Genomic DNA, 18474 nt, shown 5'->3' with positions numbered 1-18474 from the left:
GATACAAAAAAAATTTAGTAAAATATATCTTTACCGATTTTGCTACCCGCCTACCAAAAAATTTTAGCTCCATTCGCCGAGCGGAGGGTCCAGACCGTCCAGTGCGGCAGGGAACGGCAGCTGTTCGTCGGGCAAAGGGAAGACTCCTCAGAGCTTTGGATACGTGAAGAGGCAGAATGGAGTCCAGCAGCAGACCACACCGCAACCCAACGGCCCACCACCCCAACACGGACATAGTGAGCGCTTTATTCTAATCATATTTTGGACTAATATATCTTTTTTTTATTGCTTAGATGGGTGGACAAGCTCACAGCCCACCTGGTGTTAAGTGGTTACTGGAGCCCATAGATATCTACAACGTAAATGCACCACTCACCTTGAGATATAAGTTCTAAAGTCTCAAGTATAGTTACAACGGCTGCCCCACCCTTCAACCCGGAACACAGTACTGCTTCACGGCAGAAATTGGTAGGGTGGTGGTACCTACCCGTGCGGACTCACAAGAGGTCCTACCACCAGTATTGCTGATCGATTGAAATGATATACTACAGGGTGTTACAAAACTACCCGTAAAGCCGAAAGGAGGCTAAATGGGGCCTTATAACGAGTCCATTCACCACCAACGCTGTTATAGTACACCTCAAAAAGATAAAAAGATATTATAATTTTCCCAGATGTGCCACAACCCTATTTCAGTAAAATAAAGAGTAAACTACGCAGAATTTACCTACATTTATTCTACTCGAAACATTTGTAGGGTATCGATTAGAAGATTTGAAATGGACAACATTTTTTTTCCAACTTGACATTTTTTGAAACCAGTACTTGTGTATAATGACATCCTTGTATTGAGGTATCAAACATTTACGAATGAAAAATAAAACTATTAAAGTATTATTCTTTCTATTAAAGTACTATTCTTTCTTTCTTTCTAAAGTAAACAATTATTAGGTAAAATAGGTAAGTAGACCTTTCTGTTAAATAATCTGGTTCCCTGACATGATAGCTTGCTAGGGTTGAAAAAACTTTAGGCTTTGATAATTAATTATATTTTTACGGGTTTTTTTGTAACACGTTGTATATTTACAGAAACGTTAATTTAATGAAATGAATAATTAATACTATCATTTTGATTTAAAAAGAAAAGTAGGTAGGTATTGCCTATTTTTTATTATTAACTTCAAATGATTTATCGTTTTTATTTTTTATTCATTTAGGTGGTCGTACGGCTCAAGTTTCCGCGGTTCCTAGAACAAAAGTCAAGGTATCAGGAGGAACGCAGACATGCACGCAAGACTTACAAATTCATAGTAAGTGCTTTCCATATATTTAATAACGTGACTGTACAGTTTGAAGTTGTAAGGGTTTTGACTTTGAAAATAATTCGTTTTTAAATAGTACCAAGAAAACGTTCTCAATAATATGTCTGTCAGCTGGCTTAGTATTGGAGTTTTATAAACAAACTCGCTGTACCCGTCCGCTTCGCTGGACATTTAAAATTAACATTATTATTTCTCACCCCCACAAAGATTCTCATCATTAACCCCCCGCAACTGGTGTAGGAAGTCCAACACTCATATGAATATTAGCCTATCCATTAAGTACATGTATTTTCTACATGGATACCAAGATTCAAGTCAATCGGATGCATGGTTCAGTAGTTATAACGGAACATCCATAAAAACTACTGTAGATTTATATATTAGTATAGATTACAACACTTTTTTCTTTTTTTTTCCCTCCTACCTCTGTCGATAGCCTTGAGAAGCTATTTCAGCTTCGCCCTAACATGTAGGTGAGCTCACGGGGCTCAAACCGGAGTGTTGCTAACACTGGCCCTAGCAAGAGCAGTGCTTCGCAGAATCTACCACCGGATCGGAACCGCGACCCACTGAGAAGACCCGGCGAGAAACTCAGTGGGCTGTGTCTGTGGGTTAATTCGTTCGTCGAGCCCTTTGTCGCAAGCGACGGGTTCGACGAGGACGGCGACTGGTGCTTGTAGTACCTAAAAGCACCGTTAATGGGTCCACCGTTAAGCAATCGGGAGGATATTACTATAAAGTACCGATGTTATTTACAGAAAATGGTATCGGTCCCAAGTCTTACTCTCTGGGCGGGACTGCGGCTGCGCAACTCTCGGCATCAGTACGAGAACGGCTGCTCGGCTCGCAGAGTCTACCGAAACCTGGAACACACGAATTCGCCGCTCTATTCCACCATCATAGGTAAGTGATATCGAAATATCAGTAACAAACGAATTCATAATTTAAACTTTTTTGTGTTCGAGTCTCGTAGTAATAACATCGTAGTAATTTACAAGAACTGCACTATAGTAACATAGTAACTTTATATTATCCGAAAAAGATTACTGATCGATTGAGACTTAAAAGTATTGTCACAAAAAAATAACCGACTTGACGTAACATTAAACGAAATGCAGGTAACGCTATCTATTGGTGGCGAATTGAACACAAAAGGACAGCTAGCGCCATCTCTTGACTATTAATTTAGAAAAGTTTGAATAAAACTCGGAAAAGAGAGGTTCCGCCCGCTGATTTTTTGAAAAAAACACTCGAACAAAAAGTGACAGCTTCGACAAAATTTTATTTTGAACCTTTTATTGTGTCAAAACTAACATCACAAAAACAAGTACATCCTTAGCGGAATGATGGAGTCTTTGGCTCAACCTTATTATCTTAAATTTAACTTAACGAGAATTACATACACGTTTTGTGTGTATAACACAATAAAAGATAGATTGCGCTATATTATGAAATAATATGACGATCATGAGTATAACATTTACAAACTACAACAAGTGTAATGCAATTTGCAAAAACAAATATGCAATTTATCGCTGTTAAATAAATAGACTCAAAGAAATTTTAAGACAACTAAATGTTAAAATAAGACTCATGTAAACATTTTCCAGACGTAACTTTGGCGCTAGTTTTATTGACTAATTGGCTGAAGCAATTACATAATTAAGCTTCAGACTTGTTCATTCGAAACGAGACCACGCAGAAGCTTAATACACTACAATAAATAAGCACATTCAAGCTTGCCTGATATAACCTTCGTTAACATTTATTTATTTCTACTACATATTATTTATATTAATAATTAAACAATATTCCTAACCGAAACTTCTTCGGTTTTGGCGAGCTGTAATCATATTTAAATCGTTATTACGGTTTATAACCTTTTTTTAAAATATCTATATATTATTTCCGAGGTTTACAATACATACTGTATATCTTTAATTCATATTTATTACTTTTAGTGCTAAAATTAATTAATAGTTGTCAATTGCGGCGCACCGTAAATTAACATAAAGAACATGACCATGCCCAGACGAACATAAAGTTTGAATCGTTTAAATTTGTGAATGAAACAAAAACAAAACGTCGTGCAAACATCATTTTAATCAAGTCTTCTGTGTAGTGCCAGCGCATTAGCAATTAATAATTTACTGACATCATCGAACTGTTTCAAGATCTCCAGTACGTTATATTATGTAAACAGTTTATTTGGCTGTGAATTCTTTAACATGCGTCGTAACAAGTAAGCAAATATTGTTATCGTTACAGATGTTAAACTTACGATAGCCGTTACGTGGGAAAATTCAAGTCCGTGTAAAATAAGCGTTTAGTGGCTTAATATACTTTATACCTCAGTGCAGTGTTCAGATTGTAAGAGTGATTGAACTATCTTATGGAATTCGACTATCGTGTTGTCAAAATTAGTAGAAAAGTTGCAATAAGCAATATATATATTTTTTAGTTTGTGTTATTTTTACATTAATAATTATTATAGTTGGTATTTCATAGTAAGAAATGTATTTTTTTGTTAAATATTGTTACATTGACATTTGTTGTTAACATATAAATTATCAGATAATTTGTTCGTTAGGATTCCTCCGAGAGGCGGGATGAAGATTAGTGATGGAAGCCTTTCTGACACTCAAACCTATTCCGAAGTTAAATCAGATTATGGGATACCATACGCACCGTGGCTAAGACACAGGTACACGATTTGCTAATATTTGTCTATTGTAAATGAGTTAAGGTTTTAGCTGGTGTGATACCATAACGTGTCTTGTATTTTGTATGTGCCACTCCCTTCCTTGTATCGTTATCATTGTCATAATGTATAGTTTGCGTTGTATATCATTAATTCTCATTAACATAGATTCACGTAACAAACTTCTTTAAATTATTACTTGCATTGTAATATTATTCAGTTGTAAGTGCTTCAGTCACTAACAAAACTGTATGATTATTACATATTCTTATAGATTTTGGTTAGTCGATCCATAATTTAAATATCCGAACAACTGACGAGTACACCATATATTCGTATATAATGTATACAGGTAGAATGGCTTCATTATGAACAATGCGTGTCACTTTTTTTTGTAATTCAACCCATAGTATAGAAAAAAAAAATCCATGAATGAAATACACCAATACAATAACGCAGACACGATTCTAATATTTTATCGATTACTTTAAACCGGTAATAGCCGGTAGTAGCCCATAATTTCTTTACGCGTATCTTTAAATGACTGAAATTTAACCTAAAACAATTCTCAAAAACAAAGTCACCCGCTAAATTATAATTTGCGTAATTACTGGTGGTAGGACCTCTTGTGAGTCAACACGGGTATGTACCACCACCCCGCCTATTTTTGCCGTGAAGCAATAATGCGTTTCGGTTTGAAGGGTGGGGCAGCCGTTATAACTATACTGAGACCTTAGAACTTATATCTCAAGTTGGGTAGCGCAATTACGTTGTAGATGTCTATAGGCTTCAGTAAGCACTTCACACCACCGGGTGGGCTGTGAGCTCGTCACCCAACTAAGCAATAAAAAAATGGTACATTTGAAATTGACACGCGTGTTCTAATATCGATACTACGTGTATACATTAGACGAACGTCCCCGGTTTCAGCAACACGTATTCGGCGAGTGGTCGCCTGTCCGAGGGAGAATCGATGGAGTCGCTCACGTCGCTGCACTCGGCGCAACACAACCACACATCCTCCCCTAACTCACACCACCGCAGCTCACTTACACACAATAAGCTCATCATGCATCGTGACGCACAGGGCTCCAGGCTAAACAGGAGCAACAGTATTAGGTGGGTTGTAGATAGTTGATGGGATTTTATGGTATTCTCACGGGTGGATTTTCGGTTTTCTGTTTTGATATGCTACGTTTTTTTGGTGTTGGTCAAAATTGATGTTGTGTGACATTTCAAAGTTGCACTGGTTCAGTGATATTTAAATTAATGGAATTTAAAGTAGAGTGGTAATAGAGTGGCATTGTATACTTAAGGTAATTCGTTAAAAAAATATTAATGTACTCGCAATTAAGTGATATTATGTTAATTGATTAGTGCCAGATCATTATCTAAGGAAAACCTCGTATTAATTTGTAAAAAGAACACTAAACTGGTTTTCCGTTGTAACCAGATAATTGGTGGAATTATGGAAATTTATCAATATAGGGATAATCTTATTTGCAACTAAATTGAGCTCACCGTACTCACAATATGTCATCAACAATTCATACATTGCATATAACATTCTTATTTGTGTGATTCCCTGTGTCGCTTATTAATTGGATGTAAATAATATTATATATTATATTTTCAGATTTATTCATACGTTTGTTGTTCTATCTAAATGTATACAAGTATTATATAAAATGTATGAAATTGGGTTTTATTATATATTTTCGTAAAATTTTTAGCTATCTGAGAGATAGGACGTTTCCAAGGTATGCCACCAGACGCTCGTTTGTCGGTGTTTTTGCTTCGAAGTGGCACGCTTCAACGAGCATAATAATATATTGCATGGTTCCATACGGCACGGCTTCATGTCAGCAGCTAAACTTCATTTGAATCACATACGAATAATCTTGAAAGTCAACATAATATAATGTAGTTATCCATTTTGAATACTCTTATGCCTTGTTCGGACTAGGCGAGTATTTTAGTCGAGTACCGAGTAATTTAGTAGCTAAATGTGTCTGAGCACCAAAAATTTAGTCGAGAAGGTTAGTAAATAATTTAGTCAAGTCAATCCATTTTGTTCTATTTTTTCGGGTGAGTAGCGGGTAGTTTAGCCACTAAATTACTCGGTACTCGACTAAAATACTCGCCTAGTCCGAACAAGGCTGTAGAGATCGTTGAAATGTATCGTCCGTGTTTGAGATACAAAACTGAAAAAGGATACACAGTCGTTTTCCACCCATATTGCCATTAATTAATTTGAAACGATGATACGCTTTGCTTACGTAAATTAACTGTAATACTTTCATAATAAAACTGGATACTCAGAATCGTAAAATCATTCTTACGATAATTTTGAAATCATTAAATTTAATAAACTGCACTTAACAATTTCGAAAATAAAATCCAATCTTGCATTAATCCACATTTTAAGTATTATTCGTATATTTATTTGAGTTGAATCCGGATTGTTTACTCAAAATCGATTTTTTAATGAAATCAACAGTAATATTGTTTAAATTTAGAAAGTAATTGTAAGCGAATTGCAGGTCAACGAAATCTGAGAAATTATATCCATCGATGCTTCAAAGATCATCGGAAAGTGATTATGAGCCGTATTATTGTTTGCCGGTGCAATATGGACCATCTGGACAAGGTAAATTATTGTTTTTACTATTATAATATGGATAGATAAGTTCTCCATTCGTCTGGAACTAAGCGTGTGATTGTGGTACTCGTGCGGGCTCACACTGTCCCAATTATTCCCAGTGCAATTGGAATATATTATATAGTACTCTGAGAACACTGCTGTTATTATACAGCGAATCCCTGTATTGTCATTCACGAAGCCCACGGAAAGAGATAAAGTGCCTTTAAAAATGTTTAAAATAACTAAATTGCACGTCATTTTAATGTTGTTCATCACATCACTTAATGTAGAATTCAAAATGCGCACCTGCGATACTAGATATTCCGACAGTGCCATCTATACGTAAGAGTTGAAACTGAATGTGAAACGCTTATAGTGACATCTAGCGTTCAAGCTGAGCTAATTTTCCAATATTTACTTCGAAACGTTGAACCATAGGCCAAGCACTTAATTAATGCATGGATAAAATTGTGAAAACAGACATAAATTAGGCACTGGAAAACCCAGTTAAAGGATTGAAAGCACTGGAAGAGACTGAAGGTGACGTTCAGCCGAAAAGAACCCGAATTCTCTTTTTAATATTATTAATTAGCCTTTTTTATTAAGATGAATTATGGGGCCTTTTTATCATTCTGTAATAAAATGGCTTTGATTGGTTTAGTTTATAGTTTATTAATTAAATTATTTATTCGAAATAATGACCTCATGACGCAATAAATATTATAATTAGCAGAAAGACACCTAGGAAGACAAATTAGGTGTCATTCAAAAACAAAAAAGACAAAAAAAATGTATATTTGGAATCGCACGTATTCAAAATATCATTTTAACTTTAAATCTTTGGAAAACAGGAGAGCTACTGTACTCGATAATTCTGTTCCACACGTAAATATATTAAAAAGAGTTTTCGGTTTTCTCGAGTAGCAAACACAAAAGATTATATAAAAGTTCTTTTCACGGTTTGATCTCTTTATTGAGGGGAGGGCGTCTTGAGAACCCGCACGGGTAGGTACCGTCATCCTGCCTATCTCTGACGCGAATCAATAATACGTTTCAACTCTTTTTTTTTTTTTTTTTTTGTCAGGAGGAAATCGCCGGATTTCCGCCCTTTTCTGGGGATACTGGGCGGGGTATGTTAGAGTCGAACTGACTAAAAGCTCCTGTCGCTCAACAACCAACGTCCAAACCTCGCATGAGACAGAACTCATGACAAGGCAAAGGGGGGAAAGCGAAGCGTTTAGTGCGGAGCACATCTCTCCCATCACCCTCCCCCTCGGGACGTCGGACTGGCGGTCGTCGGCGCCACGACCACCAGCCCTCTCGGTCGGCAGACTGTCCGAAGCCCGCCTAGATGGTGGGGCAGCCGTTGTACTGTGAAAAGATGGGAGGAACGGCATTTGCGTTGTTGGTGTCTATGGACTCTGGCGACCATTTAACACATCCTTGCGATAAGAAATCCTGCATTTACTCTTTATTACGAGATTAAACAGTAAAAGCAACTTTAAATATATTTCGTACGTCACAAATTGATCAGGTCTAAGCTACGGCGTCTCAGAACCACCTTCGCCGTCTCCAAGATCAGCACTCAGTCCCACGCATCAGCCTGCTAACGTGTTGCATACGCCGAGGCACTCGCATCACTATCCCAAGAAGAACGATGATGGTGAGTCCTGATTTTGATTGCACTATGGAGTTAATTCCGCATACCGCCCATCTCAAAACATTAGGTGTAAGTTTTAACAGGATAAATATTTGCTATGCTAATGTAGTAGTTAACTCGATGAAGCCACGGTCGTACGTGGATATGTTGCTAAGACAGACTTTAATCGAATAAGATCTTATAATACATTTCGTATTAAACGACAAACCATGTCTCCTCTATATATATTTTACGCTAATTGTCAAGGTCGAAATTTCTATCTTAGCCGATTTAGAGTGCACCGTTTTCATAATATTAATGAAATGGGTAAAATTAAAACAGTGAAGCATTTTTTTTCTCCTACCTATTCTGATAGCCTTGAGAGGCTATTTCAGCTTACCCTAGCGTGTGTAGATGAGCTCGCGGGGCTCTAACCGGAGAATTGCTAACACTGACCCTAGCAAGAGCCGTGCTTCGCAGAATCTACCACCGGGTCGGAAACGTGACCCACTGAGAAGATCCGGCGTGAAACTCAGTGGGCTGTGTCTGTGGGTTAATTGGCTCGTCGAGCCCTTCGTCGCAAGCGACGGGTTCGACGAGGACGGTGACCGGTGCTTGTAGTGCCTAAAAGCACCGTTAGTGGATCAGGAGGATCCGTGATGACGTGCTTGAAGCATAATCTTCTCTTCTATTTGTAAACGATAATTTTGTTAGATGAGCTCTAGTCTTCATGAATAAAAAATATTGAAAATATTCAGATTTATTTTCTCGAAACGTCAATAAAAAAATAAAGAAAGTGTAAAGTGTAAAGTTAATTTTAATCTTGAATTATTAATAATTATGGTCGAATTTGGCTCATAGGGGGATCCCTAGTAGATATTAACAAGTTTGTCAATAGTAGTGCGGATTTGTTTTCCCGAACGCATGGCTGGCTCTCTGGATCTTTTTCTTTTCCCATTCCTATAAAGTATAAAGAGTCCTAATTACGATAAACTTGCCGGTAGAATACTAATCCTCACCTACCATGGCTCTTATCCACTTCACACAAAGCTGTATGTGTAAGCTCGGCCGGGTGTGTATCAATAAATCTACCAAGCAAACTAGCTCAATTTATACTACGAAGTCATATCTGCCTGAGCATTTAGATCCCAAAATACATATTGGCAGCGCTATTCGTAATGGTTCTATAAAATGATACATCTAAGATACATCCAAAAATGTTCCGCCTACTTGTTTAATAGGATTATATGAATTGAGGCCATTCAAGTCACAGCTTAAATATATCAAGTGAACAGTAATTGCACTTGGCAACGAAACGAACAGTGCTGGCAAAATGATAGTAACCCATAAACAATAGAAGCTAAAATACATTTTAGATTGTGTTGTATTACAAAAATATTTTTAAATGGATTTCAAATTTATTTATCCTTCGATTAATCTTCGACTTACGGAAACAATATTCAGATTATAATAAAATAGTATCCGGAATCACCTGCAGTGATGTACCTCAATTGTAAATATTCTCATTCTTAGCGGCATGAGTGAATAAAATATAATTTATCCAATACATATAATAACTGTCGTATAAAATGAATTGTCGCGCATCATAGCTATCACACACGAAGCAGATGTTCTGATGCAACTCTATAACTGCCAACATGTGGTATGTAGTTATGGTTAAGCCTCGTAATTCAATGGTAATAACAAGATAAAATTTAATATAGTGTTTCAATTATTGGGGACAAGCCGGATGCGTCTTTTGTTCATGTTATTTTATAGAGATTTTGATAAAATGAGCAAAAATGAAAATTATATTGGGATGCTGTGGCAATACTTAATTCTAATATAATCTCTAATGACTAGTTTCTCAGAGGAATTCTTTCTCGTAGTATTGTTATTTTATAGTAACTCTTTTCTTTACTATCTACCAACACTTCAATTTTTGTTTTTTTTTTTAGTATATTTTATGTTATGTAAATAAAGTATTTTTAATGAAAAAAGAACGATTTTGTATGTAAGATTTTTTTAAACTATTAAATCCATAATGTTTATGTCCATAACTATATATCTACATCAACTCCTAAACTTGAAATTCATTACGGATCCTCCTGATCCATTAACGGTGCTTTTAGGTACCACAAGCACAGGTCACCGTCCTCGTCGTCGAACCCCGGTGAAATCGAATAATATTATTAATATTTCATCATTTTATCAATATGTGATTCGTATTTAAATATAATTTCTAAAAAACAAAATTTATAAAAAAAAAAAAAATTACCGAGCAAAGCTCGATTATTATCTGATTATAGATAATGCAATAAAAATTAAACAGTTATACTACCTAATCCACTATTAACATGGACGATGCCCTTGTACATCAAACATTTTGAAAATTAGAATATTGATAATTTTCTATTTTCATATTATTATTATATTTTTATTATTTTCTATTTTTATATGTATTAGTAATCTCAGTTGCTTTTCTACTCGTATATCTTTACTGGTGGTAGGACCTCTTGTGAGTCCGCACAGGTGGGTACCACCGCCCCGCCTATTTCTGCCGTGAAGCAGTAATGCGTTTCGGTTTGAAGGGTGGGGCAGCCGTTGTAACTATACTGAGACCTTAGAACTTATATCTCAAGGTGGGTGGCGCATTTACGTTGTAGATGTCTATGGGCTCCAGTAACCACTTAATATCAGGTGGGCTGTGAGCTCGTCCACCCATCTAAGCAATAAAAAAAAAACTTATGAATATTAGAAAAGCAAGTGGGATTACGTTTGAATATCGCAATAATGAGTTTTTATTTGTTTAGTTCATGGTTCGACTGCATCATTAGTTTCGACTGCTTCGTCACTTGCCGCTGGCGCTGGCGCCGATGAGAGGCACGCACACGAGGTACGTAATGTGAAAGTTAGTAATCAACCCAATTATTACTATATTAATTACATAATTTACTGTCGGTAGCTTACCGGTGGTATCTCTTGTGAGTCCGCACGGGTAGGTACCACCGCCCTGCCTATTTCTGCCGTGAAGCAGTAATGCGTTTCGGTTTGAAGGGTGGGGCAGCCGCTGTAACTATACTGAGACCTTAGAACTTATATCTCAAGGTGGGTGGCGGCATTTACGTTGTAGATGTCTATGGGCTCCGGTAACCACTTAACACCAGGTGGGCTTTGAGCACATCCACTCATCTATGAAAAAAAAATATCTATTTCATAGGGTAAACATTTTCAATGAAATACCCTCGTTTGTATGTATGTACTGTATGTAATTGTAAATAAAAAAATATAAATAAAGCCCTTAAATAAAACCATGTTCGAGTTAAATAACAAATAGAAAGCAAATGTCTGCCTAACAAACAGAAAAGGAAAATCATTTCTTCTTGTCATTGTCGTTGTTTCACATTATGTGGGGTCGTCGCGGTATGTTCTCTTATCACGCTGCATAGGGGTTTTAGGGGATTTGGCATAACTTTTACGACCGGCCCATGCCTAACGTCAACCGTCGTTGGGTTATATCTTCATATGGATATCCACAGCTTAGTGCCGTTAGCAGTGACTACTGTTTCTCCTTTTGATAATTGATAGTTGCAATTGCAATTGATAGTTTTAGCCCACTGAGTTTCTCGCCGGATCTTCTCAGTGGGTCGCGTTTCCGATCCAGTGGTAGATTCTGCGAAGCACTGCTCTTGCTAGGGTCAGTGTCAGCAACACTCCGGCTTGAGCCCCCTACATACGTAAGGTGAAGCTGAAATAGCCTCTCAAGGCTATCAGCATAGGCAAAAAAAGATAGTTTTTTTACCAAAGATTAGTACATAAAAAACAGAAAAATATAGGCAATTTTGTTCGACCTTCGCGAATTGTAGATATAATAATTAGAACTACTGACATTTGAACTGATTAGCTAATACAATTTTAAAATGTCGGCGAATCGAGAATACCCTATCCGTCCGCGCCACGTAAGCCACGTAAAGCATTAGAGATGCTGTAAATAATACAATGGCAAAAAGAAAAAGCCGAGATTAAACCTTAAAAGTAGTTATAATTATAGATTAAGCCAGTTTCTGTACATATTTAATTATTATAGGTACGGAAATTAAGAAGAGAACTAGCTGACGCAAAAGATAAAGTGCACACGCTGACCACACAACTAACGACAAACGTAAGTAACGTTCGCTTATGATAATCTATTTCTTACTAATAAGTATTTTTATCTTTGTAATTTCTTTAACAATTTGTTAATAGGTACGTCCGCTTTGGAGTTCACTGACCTGCCTGTTTCTGCCGCGACGCAATGCATTTTTTTTGTTTCATTTCAGCAAACGATCTTGCAGTCCAACTGATTCTAACGAAAAACATAGATATAACGAGGAATGGTGTCTCCGACCTTGACACATGAGGTTGAAGCTTTGTTATATAGTATACTAGCCGTACTCGCCCGTTTGGCTGGGCATTTAAAATTAACATTATTATTTATTGTCATTATTATTAGGGAGTCAGACACTCATATAAATATTAGCCTATCCAGTAAATACATCTATTTTCTACATGGATACCAAGTTTCAAGTCTGTCGGATGCATGGTTCAGTAGTTATAACGGAACATCCGTAAAAAACACTGTAGATTGATATATTAGTATAGATAACAACTGTACCGCCCTACGAACCCGAACGCATGCCTTTTCCGCGGCAGAAATAATATAATAATATGTTGGTACCTATCCGTGCGAGTATAGTAAATTATATTTTTTGCGAGTTCAATCTTTATTCTTCGATGTTCTTTCGTTAATACGAGCTGAGTACATGTTTTCTTAGAATAATTGTACCTATCCGGTATAGTATACCAGTATAGACGTCCAGTATAGTATACCAGTATAAACGTTCGGTATATACACATTGTTTGATTCTACAAGCAAAACAGCTGCTCTGGCTGGCGGAGGCGATTCCGTACCAATCCTTGACAATTCTTAATCACGACCTTTCTTTGTTTTGGCACAATTGTGTGGTTATTGCTGTGTTACAATTTATCTAAGTCGTTGATGCCTATGGGCTCCGGTAAGTACTTATCACGAGATAATGGAAAGAATCTTAATCTTTCAAGTTTTCCCACCGTGGTCAGTAGAACCTCATCATGCCGTTGCAATAAAGGAAATAAAGTTTTACAAGTTCCTACAAATGCACCAAAATATCACAGTAAAAGCTTCAATAGGCACCAATGCCTCAGTAGATAGGTATATAAGACGTATTCTGAAATTCATTGAACTGAATCAGTATTTGTCAATCATTTTTTGTCTGTAAGAACATCAACCAAAGTAATGTAATATCTACGATATTTTGAAAGAAACATCTTTACTACCGTACATGTCAAAGTAACGTGTTCATTGGCTCTTAGAAGCCTTAAATTTGTTTGACATTGTAACTCTATCTACAGTTAATCAACATCGCCTACTGTGAGAAAGATTGTTTTACCGTAGTATTATTTATTGATCGAAGGTTTTACCGATACAATAAAACCGTCAATTTTGTTTGTTGTAGTTGCTGAATTTAAAAATGAACTTAGCGTTGTCAGTAATACGAGCTATTAAATTGAACTATATATATAATAAAATAAATAATAAAAAGTACACATTGACCTATCAACCCTGTTTATCGAACTATAATCTAAAACCACGAACTAAAGTGAGCAAGTTCAGAGAAGTCACACGTAGGATCAATATAATATCGAAGGTCCGTCTAACCATATCGGGCATTAGGAATGTATGCCAAATGCCAACTGCTACTGAGAGCGCTGTATCTGTAGATGCTGTTTCACGCGAACCATGCGACAGGGTTTATGAACGCCGGGATATTTGGAACGACATTATTATAAATTACAGTTATGTGAACCAATGACGATATCGTTAATGAGAACACGTCTTAAATGAACACTTAAGCCCTTATCTTTTTTGTTTTAAAACGAACGTCTCTTTTGAGTTTTTTTTTTTTAACATATTCGAACTGAATGGAACACATACTTTTTAGCCGCCTCATCGTTTTGTTTTTGGAAGGAAGTACACAAACAAATGATTCACTCACTTTTAAAAAGTATACTTTAAATTTGAATATAAAATTAATCATAACTTTAATTTGAATATAAACCATCGAAAGGAATGACATAAAGTACCGCTACTACATATTTTGTAACTTGTCGACGTATGTACCTACGTACCTAAAGTGACATGACAAAGAGCTTTGAACACGAACAAATATGGCGTGTGACAACTGCAGTCTTGGACTCGTTGATGTCGAACTGATAAGTATGTGCATACGAATGAGGCAGCCTGGGTCAAATGGCATATGTCAAACATGAGTTCTTCAATAGTACTGTTTTTAAAATATATAAAGCAATAAATGGGTGTTCAATATATACGCTATTATACTTCCAGGTTTATTAAGTTCCAGGTCATATAAAACATTAAGATGAATGCAAGATAATTAGGTAAGAATTTATGTATTCCCCTAATACATATTTTAAATGAAGTAAAACTATAACTAATTTCGAATAGATTTTAATGGAAGAGTACTCGGCGTTATGACAAAGATTATGAGATTGCCATTCGAATCCCAGCTATGACTTCGGAAATAAAATTTCCTATCCAATCGCTGGTAGCCTAAGAGGCTATTCTGGCTACTCTCGGACCGATAGATGAGCTAAAAGGTTCTACCTAAAAACCCCAAAGAAAAATTTAAGAGGCTGCGAAGATTTTGAGTTTGAATTTTCCGGGAATAAACACTTGGACAGAATAATATTTGTCGGGTCATAGTGTTGTGTAAAGTAAGACTCAGTATTCATTTAACAAAAAAAAACTAAACAACGATTATCTTGAATCAAACAGGAGACGAGGATTTCAATGACATTGTTCTGGATATTTTTTGTCTCCTGCTCAACTAATTGACTGTCGGTCAATGCGGCCATAAATAATTCAACGCCAGACTCGAAAGTCATCTCTGTTCTTGCGTCTTTATTGTTTGTTGTGATTGTTTGTGACGGACCAACCGCAGGGCTCCGTGTGTTTCCCCGAAGCGTTGTGCTTAACACTTTTGATCGGCGCTCGTCACGTTAAATACATTTTATCGTTCGTAAACATTCGTAATTAAGGAGCATTCCCCCACGTATTTATACGAAGAATAAACGATGCCGGTACTGTGTGCTTAGTGTGAGTTTATTCACCGTCCTAGTCGATCCCGTCGCTTGCGACGAATGGCTGGACGAGCGAATTAACCCGCCTACACAGCATACTGAGTTTCTCGCCGGATCTTCTCAGTGGGTCGCGTTTCCGATCCGGTGGTAGATTCTGCGAAGCTCACCTACATGTTAGGGCGAAGCTGAAATAGCCTCTCAAGGCTATCAGCATAGGTAGGGAAAAAAAGTGAGTTTTTTAACGTTCTGGATAGCGTAAAAGTAACAAATTTGTTTGAAGTTGAAACAGCGTCCCTAACGGCAAACGTAAGCGAACGTTCCAACTCCATACAAAATTTCACTTAACTTTTACGCTATCGAGAACGTTAAAAAACTCGCACTAAGCACACTGATGAATGTAAATCAACCACAATCACTGTCCGTCGAACATATAAGTCATCACATAATTTGAAATACAAAAAAAATACTTTTAAGACTTTTGTCGTGCTCTCGTAACCTAAATAAATGTATGTATTCGTAATTATTGTGTATCGAATGTATTCGTAATTAAATCTTACCCTAAAATTTTCGTTTATAAACGCAAAAAAAACATAAATTAATTTATGAATTTATGAATTTTCGTATCATCTAATGAGATACAATACGGATCTCTGTGGATTGTAGTTTCGTTTTTTTTTTTTTTTTTATTAATAAAGTTAACGAATTTAAATGTCAGTTTATTGTGACCTTTTAGTGGGAATATAAATTGAATACGTTATAAATACACATGGCACAATAATAATATGAAAATGTATCAAAAATGACATTTAAACACAATACATATTATGTATTTTTTTGTGTTATCTATGATGATAGTGTTGTATATGTGTGTGTATACGTATTATGAGTTCATAATTCACGACACTGACTACTTGTCTTACCTGACTTAAAATAAGACAAAGTTAAATTCTTAAAAATTTCATAATGATAATAAAACCCATTGTGGTTTGTTTGTGCTTCTCTTGTTCAAACATTACAAACCTTCGTGCGCTTAGAGACGTTATCAAAAATGTAACTCGATCCCGCGTCCCATAAATCCTATGAAGTGGCTACACTTGCGCAACAAGTGTCTCGTGAACGATAATATATCCACGACCCGCTTATGTGGCTTCTATGTCTTTATCATTGATGCCACTATTTAAGTATAAAGACGCATGTTAAATATTTATGTCCTCTAATTAATCCTATGAACTATATTATTACCATTGCTATCATTATCAGCCGCCGGAGTAGTATTCTCCATAGATTTTCATTCAACCTGTTTGGAATCATCTTGCAGGCATAAGTGTTCCCGTCTTTACAATCAATAACTTCCAATCTTTAAAATCTTGATTGATTCCAAAACCCCAAAAATAACGAGTTTTACCTTTCCCCTTCTTAGTAAAACGCGCGTACATTACAATAAAGTTTGATCCGGGATTTTAGGGTTCCGTGACTCATTTATATTCACTACATTAGAACACGAGCGACATGCGACACGATTGGTTAGTAAGACTACTGAACTGAACCCCAGAATTTAAAATCAGACCACTATAGTCACTGCTACAATACAAAACAGTGCACAACACTATTCACTAGCCACCAGCTGCAGTAGATATTGAACGCCGTTGGAGCGAGGACGCTCGCATTCGTGCCACTGTCGTGTGCGCGTTAAAACATTAGACCAAAACAAATAGTTGGTGAATAAAACAGTTTTGTTTCCTGAAAAAAAATGTGTCTACGTTTGTGTTTGTGCATTATGTGCGAGTTCGGTTCTCATTTACAATGGTGATGTGTGGTTTTTGTCATATATATATTTTTTTTTTGTAGTAGTATGCGATGAAACATGTTTTATTATCTTTGTAGTCTGTTACCAATCCATCCGGGTGTAGTAACTTTGTAAGCATTTTGTTTATCAATAAAGAAGCAATAGATCGATTTGTTGATAATTTAAAAAATAATATTATATCAGTAATTTAATTTGCTTCATTTTTTTTTCAACGCGCTGTTTGAATTGGAAAGCCCTTATGAACATAATATGGATCAGCCTTTCATATTATTATGTTATTAAATTTGATATATTTTATTAATAAATTCTTAAATTCCGTTTATTGGAATAGTCTTTAGATAAACTTTTGCGTTATATAAAAATTTCGCTACATTTGAAAATATATTTTACAAATTTAGAGAGAGCAGGTACCTTGGTCCCTTTTTTTTAAGTCACTAGTCCCTTTATAGTAAAATCTTACTCGAGTCCTTAGACTTTTGTGTTGTTAGTCTTTTGTGTCAGTATTTGGTTTTAAATAATAATAAAGTTTTTGAGAAATATATATATATATATATATACATTTGAAACATAACATTGTCATACACATATAAACAAAATGCAAAACAAAAAATGGGAAACCGTCTATTGCTGGCATTTTGTTTTGTCAATATTCGGGCCTTGATAATTTAGGGGTAAACAACACTGCGTCCCCAAAGCACCAGGTTCGGGAATTATTGAATGCATTCGCTCAAACTATAGAGGAAAGGAAATCTCAAACAAAATGTGTATTTTACAAAATGCTGCGTCTGGCATATCAGTCTGGATGTCTATACCTCAACACAACAATGTATAAGCCATATTTTCTAAATAAGTCCGTGTCAACAGACAAATAAATGTCCACATATCTAGTCTCCCCGAGTCTGTCCAAAGTAGTGGACACTCATAAGGCCTTAGTTATTGTGAGCCTCGGGCTTCTTTTAGAATGAAGTAAACGAAAAAGAACGTGTAGCTAACGTGACAATGGAACTAAATAGGCCCTAAACTGCAGACCTCGGAATATACTTTGATTTCTTCTATTTATGTTCTTATTTAACAACGACTGTACATACAAAACAGTTTTTTTTTAACTAATACTGATAGGCACAGCCGATTTATAATCTATGTTAAACTAATGTGATTTTGTAATCTTTTAAAAGCTGCATA

The 18474-nt window shown here is 36.0% G+C and overlaps 1 protein-coding gene across 13 annotated transcripts in view; it reads left to right on the top strand.

The window, feature by feature from the left end:
- Nucleotides 1-18474, top strand: part of sick (sickie) — a 256372-nt gene that overhangs the window by 198382 nt on the left and 39516 nt on the right. For 6 of the 13 annotated variants that reach the window (XM_089733155.1, XM_089733161.1, XM_089733162.1 and 3 more), the window contains 10 exons: nucleotides 68-236; nucleotides 1218-1310; nucleotides 2081-2225; nucleotides 3913-4026; nucleotides 4954-5142; nucleotides 5757-5783; nucleotides 6567-6673; nucleotides 8202-8330; nucleotides 11120-11217; nucleotides 12394-12468. In XM_089733155.1, the coding sequence (XP_089589281.1) occupies nucleotides 68-236; nucleotides 1218-1310; nucleotides 2081-2225; nucleotides 3913-4026; nucleotides 4954-5142; nucleotides 5757-5783; nucleotides 6567-6673; nucleotides 8202-8330; nucleotides 11120-11217; nucleotides 12394-12468 (1146 nt within the window). The remainder of the gene's footprint in view (nucleotides 1-67; nucleotides 237-1217; nucleotides 1311-2080; nucleotides 2226-3912; nucleotides 4027-4953; nucleotides 5143-5756; nucleotides 5784-6566; nucleotides 6674-8201; nucleotides 8331-11119; nucleotides 11218-12393; nucleotides 12469-18474) is intronic. The other 7 variants (XM_089733156.1, XM_089733163.1, XM_089733158.1 and 4 more) reach the window with 5 other exon arrangements.

Source organism: Bombyx mandarina, chromosome 15 (genome assembly GCF_030267445.1).
Source record: "Bombyx mandarina strain Sakado chromosome 15, ASM3026744v2".
Classification (NCBI taxonomy): Eukaryota; Metazoa; Arthropoda; class Insecta; order Lepidoptera; family Bombycidae; genus Bombyx; species Bombyx mandarina.
This window is presented reverse-complemented; position numbering and strand designations above follow the sequence as displayed.